The following is a 16526-nucleotide window of genomic DNA, read 5'->3' as shown; positions in this document are numbered from 1 at the left end:
GTTTAGAAAGAAAATCACTTGCACCGCTTGGCTTCTCATCAACTCATTTTTGAGAGATGATCCTAAAATTAGTCGGACCGCTGTACCTACAGCTCAGTGGATGTTAGGGGGAATTTACATACAAACATGGCTGCGGAGGGTTCCGTCTTGGGGAGGGAATTTATCTTTGTATAGACTACATTTATAACTGGTTAAGTTTCTCCATTTCCAATGATGATACATTGACATTCATAAAATGTTACATTAACTTTGTCGTAGTTTATTGCGACGCGTTAAAAATATGCGCGCTAAAATCGAGCATGTAGTTCACGACGCAGGCGTTGTCATAGGAACAGAGAGCTGACTGATAGAGTATATAAGCGACAACGAAGTTTTTCCTCCGGGATATAAAATCTACAGATGCGATCGACGCGATAGGATAGGCGATGGAGTTCTTCATGCAGTCAAATCACATTTATACATGAAATAAGTGACGAAGGAATATAAAGTGTATGGTGAAAAATTAAAACGAATAAACAAAAGGATTATCCATATTTGCTCTTTTAGTAGACCTCCAAAGTCCCAAGTTTACATTGTTTACCAATTAAAAAAATCAAATATCCGCATTTATTTTGAGATACATCAAAAGTTAAAGAATTACTGGGGATGATTTTAATATACTATCTAAATATTACTTAATTTAATATACTATATAAATTGCTATTCTTACACTTAAATATCGAATGCAAGGAATAGAGAAATCACCGATATCTTACTAAATGCACCAGCAAATCACTCAATTGCACGAGTAGTTGACAAGCCTGCGAGAGGAAATAAAATATTAGACCTTCTCGCAGTAAGACTTCCTAAGTTTATACGACAAATTGATACCGTTGACGGTACAAGTGGTCACAGGGTAATTTTTGCTATCTTAAAAATTGGAGTAGAGTCATCTATAAAACCAAAACAGAATATATATTTTTTTATCTGGTAAATACGAATTCATTAAATTTGGCGAGATGCTCAACGAATCGTGCACGGACTTCGTATCTGAAGCAAGGGAAGCACTTACGTATCATGAAAATACTTCTTAGAAAATGTTCACCAAGGAATCAACGAATAATTTTTTTTAAATACCGAAATGTGATAGTAAAGAACCTCGCTGGTTCAAAATAGATGTTAGGAGGGACCTTAGGAAACAGAACACACAACTTGCTCGGGAAGTCCGTTGCGTTAAGTGAAAAATCGAAGGAACTTGAAGCAAAAGAAAGTTACGCTGCGCAACGCTCAAAAACGGAGAAAAATCCACTGCACTGCAAAATTTCAAGATAAAGTACATGATGAATTATTAGAAGAAAATCCTAAATATTTTTTTCGCATGCGAGAGACCTCCAGGGAAAATATTCAACCGTTATTCTTAATTTTATAAAGATGAGAAGCTTGTCACCCATAATATTGACGAAGCAAATACGTTAAATTCCCACTCCGAAAGTGTATGACTACATACGATATTGCATCTAATTTAGATATTCCTTCCACTGAGGAACCGATGACAGAAATCACTATTCAACGCGATGGCATAACAATCGATAAAAAATTGTAAATCTCCGGGTCCGGAGGGAACACCCACGGATGTCTTCGAGGAGTTAGCGTCACAGATCGCACCGTCCTTCGAGATAATATTCAAGAAGGCATTGTCTGAAGGAAAGGTACCAATTGACTGGAAATTGCAAGCATTACACTGATAACAAAAAACGTAAACAGAAATAACCCAAGGAACTATCGACCAATTTTATTAACATCGATCATAGGCTCGAACATACGGTCGCTAGCCGTTTCATGACACTTCTGGACAATCACAACTGAGGGTAAAAGACGGTGACAGTAAATGAAAGATGCTATTTCGCATTCATCCAACCACACCTTGAATATGCAGCGAGCATATGGGATCCGGTGCAAAAGATTTAATCTGTAAACTGAATAAAATACAACGGAAAGTAGCGCGTTTCGTCAAAAACTGCTACGGGCGTACAGACAGTGTTACCCAGATGTTAAGCGATTGAGGCTGGGAGCCGCTGGAGACTCGGAGGCTGCGCGCTAGGCTTAGATTGCTTGAACAATTGAGAATGGATATCTTCAAGAGCGACATGGAGAACATCTTGTCAATTCATGATCACCACTACATTTCCAGGCCCGATAGAAGCCATTAAGAGAGATATTTTCCGAACGAATATGTAGGGGAATTCGTTTTTTCCGCAACAACAAAGGACTTTAGTAAATGCTATGCGTAATTGGTGTCATAGTAACCCCCCAAAAGTCTTTATAGGCGGCCTGAGGGATAGTGGATAGATGTATAGAAATGATGATGAAATATAATTAATAATAGGGTGTATATGATTTAACACTTTCCCGGCGAACAACTTTTGAAAAATCTTCTCGGGATACCGCGCGGGTAAGATTATTGTAAGATTACCCGCGTGGTATCCCGAGAAGATTTTTCAAAAATAATAGGGTGGTTTCCCATTTTTTAATTGCCAAGATCGAAATATTATTACTCCTGGAGTACGCATTCCACGCTTATAGATTTTTAAATGACGTTATCTATTTTTAGCGATTAAATAAAAAGTGAACATTTTCAAGCGCGCGAAAACGCGACGGCTAAGTATGAATGCTGGTAAAAGCCCGTGTGACGTCACTCTGGTTCTGGCTGCCGTATGAGGCCACCTTGGTGCAAGGCTATGAGCGCCGCAACGATGCAGGCTGCTAGCAGGTAGCGCTTGGTTTAACTAAGAATTATTAAGAAGGAAACTTTACGACCATATGCAATTTTAATAGGTGATTATTAAGAGACGTTTCCCTGAGCTATGTGCCTCATGCATGCATTGGTAATCTCAGACGATGTAAAACTCCTATCTACTCGTATAGAACCTAGGTACCTGTGACGTCACGTGGAGTGGCATTGCATGGGCGCCAATCTGGCCTTTTTCAAATGAAGTTAAAATCGACCATTAACATTCGTCTTTACTGGGATTCCTAAAATCAAATAATTTGTATATTATGAATACACTAATGGTGGGTCGCAATCAATGTCTTTCTTTCTCTTTGATGAAGTAAACTACCCCATTATACAATTATGACCGACATAGATGTTACTCATGTCTTCAAACTGATTAATCACGCTCACCCGTGATTTTTCTGTGACTTGTTTAGGTGGGGTAAATGGTCATGGTGTTTTTCTTAGTTTGTCAGGGGTGAAATCTCAGGGCGAGTTAAATTGATTTCCAAATATAAATATTTCGAATGATTGATCAAAAGTTATTTAAAAATTGAATAAATGTATGAGATCCATTCTGTCACATGCGCATAGCTATTAATCTTCGTCGGATTATATAAAGTGAAACAGATTATGCTGATGTTAGGAATGACTCCTTTAATAAATGAAAAAAAGTATGATTACTTCAGATCCGAACCCTCCCAGAACTTCACTGCAGTTATCGCGTACAGAATAATCTTACTCGGCTAAGGACCCACATATTGGCGTGACACTAACGGTGAGTCCAAATGTGAGTCTAAAGTTAGGAAACTTCTCGCCACGGAGCCCGAAAGAAAACACTCCGAGGGCCCAAGGTGAGCGTGCCATTGGGTTTCCTCACAGCATTCTGTCCGCTAATCTTTATTCCGATTGGGCCTTTTCTCCTGGAGTTCGACTACAACTTCGGTAGCCCCGTCGCGTCCGTCCTCGTCTTGGTAATTGAATATCTCGCCTCTTGGTTCCGTGAGGGAAATGACGCAGGTTGTTTTATGTGCCAACCTTTCAACTTTTCACCGACCAAGTCCCATCAGTTAAGTGGGACTCGCGAGTGTCTACATCAGGGGCGCAGCTAAGAATTAGGTTCGGAGGTTTTTGGGCTCAAATAATACTTAGGGGTGTGGGGGTATTGCATACCCGCCAGCGTAAGCAGGAGTTGCGTGGGCCCTCCAGAAAATTTTCAGAGGCTTTTTACAGGCTTTCTGAGGGATATTTGATTCATTCTAACACTATTCTATAAATAATACTGATCCAATCACGTAAAATGGATTAAATTTAAAAAATTCTCTGAGCTCTGGGGGGGTTTTATCCCCCAAAAACCCCCCTCGCTGCGCTCTACATACTATTTAAAAGTGACAGTACGAAGACCTCAGTCCATTTATCATTCGGCAAATTCTTATGTAAGAGGCACGAATATTCAAAAATGGAGGATTATTCGTTCAGCTGCCACTCACCACGCGGAGCGAGCAGAATTTCACGGGAAAATAAGCGAATAAGCATTAAACATGATAACCGAAAATTTCATTCCATGGTGGTATAATCTTACAAATCCATTTATTATTTTCCACGCTTTTCTTCGCGATTGCAGATACTATACTGCTAATACAACGGGAGTAAATGGATCTCTAATCGCCGGGACACGGGCGTTTTCGAAAGCAGTTGGAGACGACCCACAGTGGGCTGAAATCGAAAAAAGCTGGACAAAAGTTCAAAATGACGTTTTTTGAGATAGAGACTTCAAACTTGGCGTAAATACTTATGAATGATTACCAACTATAGATGTATGTGCCATTTTACATCAATACGGTCCGTTACTGAGATACAGTGGCCCAAACATGATCAACTTTTTAAAAACACGCGCGGTCTCGTTTTTCTTCAGAAACCTTTGAATTTAAGCAGGTGGTGTTGCGTTGGCATGATTTTTATGGAATAAAAAACGCAATATTCCTTTTACTTGATGCTTTGCCTATACTTTCCGTGAATTTTGAAGATTTTGGTTCTCATTTTACTAGTTTTACAACGCAAAATGGCGGACCCGTTTTTCACGTGAAATTTGACATAAAGTAGACATTATCTTTCGTTTACGAAATATATAACTCGGGAAATTCACATCACGGTGTAAAGTAGAGATTTCTCAAGAACACTAAGCAGAAATCTTGGAAAAAAGTCTGCGACGAAGGAAATGAGAGCGATTTTTCGATCGCGAGTCAAGGCTGAGCTACACGCCGCGGGACCCTGACGCTCGGTAACCGAGGTTGATGTTCCAAGTTTTTTGAAACTTTATTCTTGAAAATCGTCATTTTAAGCACAGAACCTAGTCATTAATGACCTAAAACACTACACTGATGACATTAGCAAGGATTATGGGTCGACCGAATTGACCATTTAACGCGTTACTCGAGTGGGAATGCTTGGGATTGGATGTTTGTCGGAACCATTCCACGTATAAGAAATATGCTTCGGGTATTGAAGTAGGGTTAAAAGATTGATTTGGCATGCTAAAGAGAAAGAAAAACAAACTATTTTCGCGAAATGCAACTACCGTTACCTTTTTCCATTTCTACCCTCGCCGAGGTGGGTCGCGCGGAGAGGGGCGTTTTATGACAACGTACAGCCTTTTGAAGGTATTTAACAGATTCTTTCCTTATTTTTCTTTTTTTTTTTTTCAGTTTTTCATTTTTTAATCTTACCAAGATGTATACAATGTTTTAGTGAAAATGAAAAAAAAACTTAAATTTAAAATCATTATTTTTATGTTATTATAAAATATAAAATGAAGAGTTAAGCTGACCAGGTAAAATTTCAGTTTTGGTCGTCCATCTTAAAGACAATATACGTGGCAACATGTCCAATAAATGAAAAATCAAAATCCAATCATATATATGCATTGGAAAATTGTTTGATAATGCTTTTCTCTCTTCGTAAAGGGATATTTAAATTAAAATACAATATAGCCGCAATGGAAATCCATGTATTACTTTAACTTACAAATAAAATCAATGCGAAATCATAAATTGCGATATGAATGGAATAGTTGTCTTGTATGTCGCACATAATTGTTCTTCCTTAAAGACACTGAATTGTATTTTTTTTCATTTATAGTTTCTACCATTAATCCTCCGATGAACTTATTTCGTCACTACCGTCTGGACCCTCTACTACACTATCATTTAAAAAAATCAGCAGATCTCTTTAATCTTTTGGCATTTCCTTCGGTCTCCTCGGACTTGATAGGATGGTAAAAAGAAATGTATCAGACGTCAATAACAGTCTTTTAAAAAGATCTTCATTCGTGGTTTCTCTGGAGTGCTTTCTGTTGAATCTCAGGCGGAATTTACGTGTCTCGTTATTCTGGGCTCCTAATGCCTCTTCAGATAATTGTCCCATAGGAAGAATCAACTTTTATGCAAAATCGCGTCTATGCTAAAGGACCTTATGTACCGTGGTTGTTATGTAATACCAGGGATACATCTTAGTGAATAACTCCGCAGTTCTCTGGCAGTACTCCTAGAAAGCTGTATAATTTAGAGTTATGCCACTTGATATTGCCCTCAAAATGATGGAAAAATGTTTGATTAGGTCAACATTGATACCTGTAATTATGAAAAATTAATTTTCCTCTGATGGTACATTACACTTTCCTATGAAAACATAATTTAGATGAAGTATTTAACCATTTCATTTGAAAACATGCGTGAATGTTACATTTGCTTTACAGTGCATGGTTTACATATGCTATTGCAGTCTACATTTACTCAATGGCCCGTCAAATCAGCGGCCAAGTCTGAGGAATCGAAAAGACCTCTTGCGGTGTTACTGTTATTCGTGTTCTCTGATACAGACCTTGGAACTTCAACAATAAACCTAATCCTTCCTATAAAAGCATTCTGAAATCTAAATTTTCTCTGTATAAAGCGTGTTTACAGACATCCTCGGGCCTGTAAAGAATGTTGGCCGTAATTAGAAGGTATTTTTATCATTGAACTGGATTCCAGCTTTGTTGTATTCTTTCTTACCTACAATTTTTTTAATTCTATCCAGTGCGATTTGTGTAGCACACATTCAAAAAATCGGATGTAGCAATCTGAGGTTGATAATCCAAAAGAATATTTGGTCACACCTACAAGTCGATTCTATGCTGCCCTCAAATCATTCATCTCCATAGCTGTTGATCCGAATATGTAGCACTAAAACCTTTTATTTTTCCAGTAATATTGTCTCCACATTTTTTCGTAATTAGACCAGCATCTCAATTTAAGTAATTCACGGAGACCATCTAGAGCAGCCTCGTAGCTCTCAACATTTAATATCCGCTACAAAAAATCCAACAAGTGTATTTTTTATCCTGATGTCATTCCCTTCGTTTCTAATAATTCATTATGAGACTCAAAACGAGTAACTTGGTTTGAATACATTTGTACGTTAAAAAGCACTCGAAACCCTGCGAGGTGAATTGAAAATTAGAAATATATGTTGGCATCATAATTGACATGGTTACTGAGAGGCAAAAATAGTAAAAATTCATAAGTAATTAAAATATTTCATTGAAATTTTACTAAAACAAACTCATCTTTGAAATGGAAAGAATAAAAAAACTCACCTTAGAAAATTCAAGCTGGAAAATCACTGCGCCGTCAAAACGAACTTGACAATCACACTACTGAACGAAACGACACTAGGAGAACTAGCACGGCACTTTTTCACCGATTTCAAGATAATGCTGCAAGTTGAAACGTATTTTTGTAGAGAAAAGGGAAAAACCCTTGAGGAAGAATCTGTTAAATACCTTCAAAAGGCTGTACGTTGTCATAAAACGCCCCTCTCCGCGCGACCCACCTCGGCGAGGGTAGAAATGGAAAAAGGTAACGGTAGTTGCATTTCGCGAAAATAGTTTGTTTTTCTTTCTCTTTAGCATGCCAAATCAATCTTTTAACCCTACTTCAATACCCGAAGCATATTTCTTATACGTGGAATGGTTCCGACAAACATCCAATCCCAAGCATTCCCACTCGAGTAACGCGTTAAATGGTCAATTCGGTCGACCCATAATCCTTGCTAATGTCATCAGTGTAGTGTTTTAGGTCATTAATGACTAGGTTCTGTGCTTAAAATGACGATTTTCAAGAATAAAGTTTCAAAAAACTTGGAACATCAACCTCGGTTACCGAGCGTCAGGGTCCCGCGGCGTGTAGCTCAGCCTTGACTCGCGATCGAAAAATCGCTCTCATTTCCTTCGTCGCAGACTTTTTTCCAAGATTTCTGCTTAGTGTTCTTGAGAAATCTCTACTTTACACCGTGATGTGAATTTCCCGAGTTATATATTTCGTAAACGAAAGATAATGTCTACTTTATGTCAAATTTCACGTGAAAAACGGGTCCGCCATTTTGCGTTGTAAAACTAGTAAAATGAGAACCAAAATCTTCAAAATTCACGGAAAGTATAGGCAAAGCATCAAGTAAAAGGAATATTGCGTTTTTTATTCCATAAAAATCATGCCAACGCAACACCACCTGCTTAAATTCAAAGGTTTCTGAAGAAAAACGAGACCGCGCGTGTTTTTAAAAAGTTGATCATGTTTGGGCCACTGTATCTCAGTAACGGACCGTATTGATGTAAAATGGCACATACATCTATAGTTGGTAATCATTCATAAGTATTTACGCCAAGTTTGAAGTCTCTATCTCAAAAAACGTCATTTTGAACTTTTGTCCAGCTTTTTTCGATTTCAGCCCACTGTGCGACCCCTCGAAACAACATAAATGTAGCCAGTGCTGTAGTTGGGCTGGTACGGCGTGCCCCCTAAAATCCAAACTCGTTATAAGCGTACCGGTTAAAATACCTTCGCGGCCGAATGTTACATAAACATATGTTATGTAATTACATTTTCAGCTGTTGGAATTTTTGGTGAGTCATCATCATCACTGGTCAACAATCCTAGGATTGGTTTGACGCAGTTCTCCTATCAGCTACTCTTTTCACACCTACGTATTTCTTCTCTTTCATATCCTTATTTACTTATTCCGTATATTTTATTCGAGGTCTTCCTTTTCCGCTCTTGCCTTCCACTTGTCCCTCGACGATTGTCTTCATCAGGCCATCATGTCTCAAGATGTGGCCTATAAGGTTGTTCCGTCTTCTTGTTAAGGTTTTCATGAGGCTTCTGTTTTCTCCTACTCTTCTTATCACCACCGCATTATCATCCCGAGGAGTCGCAGCTACTACACTCAATTTATATAATGACATGATGGAATTCTCTCAAGTAAAATATTTTGTTGAGTACCGCCTAATTTTTTTTCCAACTACAGCACTGAATGTAGCGTGTAGCTACGGGACTCACTAGGGCCTCCTATATGAAGAAACATTTTAGGGTATCAATTTTGTTAGAGAACAAAGAACATCTCTGAATTAAGTAACGTCTGAATATCACACGACCATTTCCCCGCCCCTAGTGATAGGTCCTCCGGCGATGGGTTTTCAGGGACAAAAAAGATCGGTCGACAGAGCATTTTCCGAATCACACGGTCATTCCCACCCATTGGCGTTGCCAGGATTTTTAAATGGAAGGGGGTGGGGGTTACCGGAGGGTTTGGGGCCCTTCTGGGGTGTATGTATAACACCCCAGGGCAAAGGGTGGTCCGAGGATTTTTTATGTTTAAAATGTGATTTTTAGGGCTCAAAAGCAGTACTTTTGTACGAGTATTTGTTAAAATAAGGTATTTTTTATTTACCGAGGCCATCTTATTCGTATCGGGCACCTCTTTTAAAGCTCAGGGTGTTGTGACCCGGTAAACCTCCTTGTGGCCACACCACTGTTCCCACCGTCCTTTTTCCCATCGCTTATTCCCTCACTTTCCGTATTTTCAACAGTCATTGAATGAAAAGCTTAGGATGGCGCGGTCGTGCGTTCTTACAGGCTGAAAGACGTACGGTTCCAGTGATGGTTTCAGCGACAGCATAAAGGGGTGTGCCGAGAGAGATATCTCTCTCGGCACCCCTCCAATATTGGATGAGGGATGGGATTTTCATCCGTTGAGCAATCGCGGCAAATTATCTCGAGAAATGCTCATTCTTCTGCCACGACAGTAGCGACCCCTGGCCGGAAAGGGACGGAAAAAATGATCGCGTTATACAGATTATAGTAAGAAAGAAACAATACGCATAAAAAAAACTCGTCAGAAATAAATACCAAAATAATACATTAAGAAAACGCTTCTAGAGACGATACGTAGATGAATAAATAACTAGATGATTAAACAAAGAGACACAGAAAACGGAGAGCTCACAAAATATTTCCCATTTGTAATTTCCCCATGGGCAATGTTTTGTGAGTGTTCCTTTCTCAGAGATAGGAAGGAACAAGAGTGTTGGAAATGATAGAGGAGAGGTGGGAGAGAGAAATGCTTTAGCGCATAGTAAGTAGCCAAATGTGTATTAATTCGAGTGAATTAAGTTGAAGGGGGTGGTCTGTGGGGAAAGAGAAAGCCAAAACGGAAACATTTAAACACTCATTAAATGCCAGTAGATGAGCGTCCGCTGGTCCGGAGCTAGGACGGGGCAGAGGGGGCGCGTGCCCCGGGCGGCAGGGGGCGGCAAAATTTGAACAAAAGATATTATTATTTATTTCTTTTACGTACGGGGTAAGCCACTGAGAAGGCGTGTCAGTGTTTGCATCGAATTAAGTAGATTACATTCCTGGGAGTTCATGAGGACAGGAGACGAGATGAGTGGGGAAAGGAGGAGGGGTGGACAGGTCTCACATCTGAGATGGTCGCAGGCGTACTGTTGGGAGTAGTGGGTGACACTTTTAAAGGGTTTGTCAAGCGGAATAAATCAAAAAAGGTTTGCTGGTCGTCTGAAGGTGATGCATACTAGGGAGTTTGTCAATAAGACTGGCTGTATACCTATTGTTTTTAAGACTGGGAAGGGATCTTTAAGAATAGACTGAAGGGATTGTATTCCAGGAAAGTAAGTGGTGCAGAGGGAAAGGTCACGTGGTTTGTTTCTATTGCAAGGTTCTGGGGGGTATCTGTGTTTGAGAATTTTTTTATACAGGAGGGACTTTGGGTAGCCTCTCTGGAGGAGGGAACGGTGAAGGTTGTGAAGAAGATTATTCAGGGCATCAGGATTATTACAAATGCAGTGGCCTCGAATGGAAAGGGAATAGGGAAGGGAGTGTTTAGTGTGGGATGGATGACAACTGCTAAAATGAAGGTACTGCTGCTTATTCGTGGGTTTTACATGGACAGAGGTGAGAAATTTGTTATTGACAAGAGAGATATTGACATCATTGACATCAAGGAAGGTAATCTGGGAATTAGAAATGGTTGAGGTGAAAGAAAGAGAGGATGAGAAATTGAGATTAGCGATAAAATTGTTGAGGGGATCATTACCATGTGGCCACGGGAGGAATATGTCGTCAATAAATCTGAGCCAAAGGAGGGGTTTCAACAAATGCTGCGGAAGGAAAATTTGTTCAAAATGGCGTAGGTAGAGGTTTGCAAAGGGGGGACTGAATCTACTACACAATGAGAAACCTATGCTTTGTAAATAGTGTTTATTGTTAAAAGAGAATGAATCGTGCATTAGGATGATATTAACTAGGCATTATGGGAAGTCGGTGCTGGGGGTATGAGGAGTTGGGCGTTGGGAAGGGAAGTGGCGGAGGGAGGAAAGACCTTCAGAATGAGGGATGGATGTGCAGAGAGAAGTGACATTGTCAGAGGTGTTGAGGAAAACTACTGCAGATCCTTTGCCAGCTGAGGTTACAACTACTTCAGTATTGTGGATGAGTTTTCTGAGGGCAATGTTTTCTGATACAAATACAGTTTAGATTGGGACGAAAAGATTTTAGGAAGGAAGGGTTGCAGACTTCAGAAAGAAGAAGATCTATGAAAATTTCAATTGGGTGGCCGGGTGGGAGAGGTTTGGCTTCATGTGAGGAAGAAACCTGGAGAGGGCAATGTGGAGAGGATTGGGAGAATGCAGTTCTTTCTGTGTATCACAGAAGAAGCCTTTCAACCTCAATATCTACAAAATATCAGTGACTAACAGGGAAAATGATGCGATATAGGTGTGAGAGAAAAGGAAAGGCCCTTGCTGAGGAAGGAGAGTTCTTCTCTGTTTAAGCCCTTGGCTGCAGGAGTACTTGATTTTACGTAGCTACCAGTATGAGGGGGAGGGAACCAAGGAATGTTTTTCCCCCTAGACTGGCCGAGTGTCTCGCAAGGAGAGAACCCTTATAATCTGGGGAAACCCTTCTTTCTTTCTTACCAATGGATAGGCTGACATTTGGGCACATGTCAATGGCATATGAACAGCGTGGAGCGGTAAGGAAATAATATGAAATTGGCAGTACAATAGGAAATCCCGGGAGGCACCATACCCTGTCATGATGGATGGCTGAGAGATGAAATTTAAGCTGCATTTGTGATCCCTACAGTGGGGGAGTGAGCACTCTACCTGGGTGGCAATAAATATTTTGGGAAAGTTTCATAGGTAGTTGAGCAATGGTCAAACGTTTTCCCTGCACTCAGCATACAGTACGTTTGAAAACGTTTGCTTTGGGACTGAGGGTGCACGAATCGTTCTCTCTCTGGTTGTCGACTAGGTATTGTTGAGGAGGTAACAATTGAAGAGGGTGGCTGACTTAAGTCAGGTTTTTATGGACATAGAGGAGAGAAAGAGCAAAGATATACTGATAGCTGAAAATGCGAAATGGGCACAAAAATGATCTGCACGAGGGGAGAAGAATTTTTTAGAGATTTGGTTCAGCAAAGTTCTCGTGAGCAACGGGATGCATTGAGTATTTAATTGATAAAAGGCAGAAGATGTAGTGCTTTAGGAGAAATTCATTAATTAAGGTTTTGATCGCATTGTGAAATATTTTAGTTAGATAATTTATCATAAGGGTCACCAATGGAACAACAAAGAAGAAATGATTGTTGGAATGAAAAGGCACGAAGGAATGTCTGTAGGTGTGGAGGGAGACCACAGAGGGGGTATTTCACGTCAAGGTCAATGGGAAAAATACCTAAAGCAGTACATACATGATGAGAGAAATTCTGCATTCATTAACATTTCAACATCATTAAACTTTAAAAAATTTATTAGGATACAAAAACAACAAAACAGCCAAGTTTTAAAAAAATGGACACTAAAGATATACCTGTTACGAATTATTTAACACACATTTGTAACATTTCTTTCACAAAAAAGGAACAAAACATCTGATTGAAAATGAACAGGGTGCACAACTTGATAATACAGAATTAGATATCAATAAATTAAAGAAGCTGCCACAGACACACATTGAAACATTACTAGACAAAATTATCACCAATTTATCATGTGAGCAGTTAGGACAAAAAGGTCCAATGTAATGGGAACTAAACGACACATTCCGGAAAGGTAAACCAATAGTAGCTGCCAACTGCTTGATCGTAGATAATAATTCAAGCTCCAAAAACATGAATGAATCAATTTTATGAGATGGAACTTTCTGTCTGCAGAATTATTTAACGATATTTACACGTTTCCAAAGCACCAACAATAATTAGTCTAGCCATTGGGTTGTACTTACAGATGCAATCAAAAAGACTTTTACACCATACGTAGTGATTTTTAACTTTGGTTGCAATAGACTGTGTGCTGCACCTATTATTAAATTTTCCCTGACCACAGGTATTTATTGCTTCATTGAATCACACTGCTGAGTCAGTACATATTCACAACCATTTACCCTTCACAGTTTGTAACACCCACAAAAATGCTTACAATTCTTTCAGTCATAATTCATGCCACAGTTGTATACCACCGCAAAAATAAAAATTCACCAATGATCAGACAAAGTCAAGCAAAAAGGAAATACATTCTAAGCTTCACATTAAAAAAATATACACACCTACTGGCTATAACCACTCTTCACAAGACTTTGACACACAGAACCTTTCCAAACAAAAACTTGGTGGTATTTGAGAAGGCAATGAAAGAAGCCCATTGCTTGGGAATACTGTTGCTGTTGGGAAAAATTTTAAGTTACAGAAAAGTAGAATCAACCAACTATGGCATATACCGAAACAAGACATGGATATAAGATTCACAAAAATATTGAAGACGCTTAATTTTTGAGCTTTACTCACAATTTAAGGGTAAACTTGTTCATCACACCTCTTTTCTCCACAATATTAGGACTTTCCACAGCTATCTGGTCGACTTCATGAATAAAATGAAACATACGACTCTGTTTAGAATCAAAATGAGCTCAGACTGCACTTGGGTGGATCCGATGAAATTAGGTACTGATATCAAGAGAGGCCAGATCACTTTCCCCACTTGAAAATATTGCAACTCTTGAGGAATCTAGATTGACAATCGATACAGACTAACTTAAACGAGTCAACCAGAATTCCCCCATTCCATACTTTTACGAACATATTACTTATTACTTACTCCAAGCAATGGCTTCCTAAAGTTCATTTTGTGACCTTCTGCTATTGTGGCACTTCCTAAAAATATACACATCACGAGGATTGTGGAAGCATTAACTAATCTGCAATGATCACTTTGTAAAATTTAACCAGAAGTAGGAATAATATTTGTAGCTTGTTATAATGTGATGTGAGAATGAATGATGAGATGGCAATGAAAGGAACTAATTGCAATGTTAAGCAAGGAAAACATTGAAAAAAAAAAGCCTTGTCTCATCTTGTGCCTACGTCAAACAAGTTCCATCTGATGCTTCATTAAACCTATACATAAAAAATACGATGATTAATGTGATGCTTGCCAGTGGCACCAAAATTGGTTTTGCAACAGCACCATAAATTCTTATGTCAGTCACCAATGGCAAATCATTTCACCAAGAACAAGGCGGCACTGTATCAAATAGGAATGCAAAAGCATCAAACCAGCTGGTTATCAGATAAACAACATCCACCACAACACTATCCATTTCACTGAAATATAACCAAAACTGTGGAACAGGTAGTCGATTCTTTTGTTCAGTCACTTCAAATTATACTAAACTTAATAACTCTATTATTCTAATCAAGCTATGCAAGATTCAAAGAGTATTGTTTTTATAACAACGAAAATAACAACTTATGCACAAAAAATGTAAATAACTGACTATATTTCCTAATGAACAATTTAGTCAGCTAAAATTATGCATGCATACATGTTTTTCCTGGCTCAGAAATAAAGGACATCACACTAATTTATGCAACTTTACAGTTCATTAAAAATCAATCACACCTAATTGCTTCATTCTCACAGTTGAATAATAAGAAAAAAAAAACTTCAGACTTCTCACAGTGCACAAAAAATGATACTTGATTCATCTAACATTCAAGAATAGTAGAAATTAATCCAAAGACATTTAGCCATATATTGTTAACGAAAGAAAAGAAAATTCAACTCTATACATTGATTGTTCAGTATTACTTAGATATGTTAGCAACTACTGCGGAGAAGCACCAATTACTCCTTGACTACTCGAGGTACCACAACCAATGATGTTAGTGGAGTCAATTAATCACATTTTTTACAATGACAAGAATTCAAAAATGAAACCCATTCATCAAAGACGAGACGTTGCAGTCAACAAATTCACGGCAGAAGAGGAAGATACAGATTTAAAGAAAGAAAGATTATAAGGCTACAAAAGAAAAAAGTTAAAATTGTCATTATAAAAAACCTTGTCTGAGTTTTCAATTCTCAAACAAGTGCACAATTTCAAACCTTGCTAAAACACTTCCACTTTTGATAATGATACCTATTTCAACTCCAACAAAAACAACAGAAATTTGGCAAGACCAATGCCACATAATAGTTGCACAAAAAAATCAATATAAAAAGAGGGCTTTGTAAGTAGGGGGGGAGCTAGTCACAACCGATAGGTCAAACCCAGAGTGAATGCCAACTGAGGCCCTTGAAAGACTCCAAACGCATCGATCCGTGGTAAGACCAATCAACAACAAGAACAAATGGAAAATGAACAAAACACTTTCCAATCTGATAACAATGGTCGAGTAAAAAAAATATATTATGGAATAGGATTAAAAATTATGATCACCAACAAATGACCAACTGCCAAGAGTCAGGAAGCCTTTTTACCAGTCGAATCAATTATTAGACTTCCTAACGAGGAACACTTGTTCGTCCTACCTCTGAACGAGAACGGCCAAGCCAGTCAACAGCAGCACCAAGGGAAAACAAAAAAGCATCACCACATGAGTGATTGGAAGGATTCGAAACTGATTTCATTTCTTTGACGGATGAGCAGTTTAACGTGGAGTTGGTTCATCCATCGTCTTCATCGAGGAGTCCATCTGCGGCTTCCATGGCGGCTGGGTGATCTCGCCTCCAATGCATGATGGACCGCCACAGTCTTAGCTCAACCCCACCCCTGACAAAGAGACACAAAATGTCATTAGAATGCACTGACTGACATTCCAAATCAAACAGTCAAGCACACAGAATAGATTACATATTTTGCAATCGAATTAAGAAGCATACAAGAGATCATATGAATTTGATGCTCCGATATTTCACAACTGCCTGACAAATTTGATTGCTTCCTTTAAGCCTATTATGTTATTCCTCTGAAATTTAAAACAGTGGTTGTTTCTCATACGCAACACTGATGATTGCATGAAATTTGATTAGCCAAAATTAAGCGTATAACACATTAGATGCTGAGCAAGGGACCCAATGGTAAAGAGATCATTCATAATCGGG

The 16526-nt window shown here is 38.8% G+C and overlaps 1 protein-coding gene across 4 annotated transcripts in view; it reads right to left on the bottom strand.

Annotated features, from left to right (window-relative positions):
• Positions 1-12876: 12876 nt before the first annotated feature.
• LOC124161210 (mitogen-activated protein kinase kinase kinase 15) overlaps positions 12877-16526 on the bottom strand; it is a 145688-nt gene continuing 142038 nt past the window's right edge. For all 4 annotated transcript variants that reach the window (XM_046537474.1, XM_046537473.1, XM_046537472.1 and 1 more), the window contains one exon: positions 12877-16194. In XM_046537474.1, the coding sequence (XP_046393430.1) occupies positions 16089-16194 (106 nt within the window). In that variant the 3' untranslated portion in view covers positions 12877-16088. The remainder of the gene's footprint in view (positions 16195-16526) is intronic.

This window comes from Ischnura elegans, chromosome 6, assembly GCF_921293095.1.
Source record: "Ischnura elegans chromosome 6, ioIscEleg1.1, whole genome shotgun sequence".
In the NCBI taxonomy this organism is placed as follows: domain Eukaryota; kingdom Metazoa; phylum Arthropoda; class Insecta; order Odonata; family Coenagrionidae; genus Ischnura; species Ischnura elegans.
The sequence above is the reverse complement of the archived record's forward strand: the minus strand, read 5'-3'. Positions and strand labels throughout refer to the sequence as shown.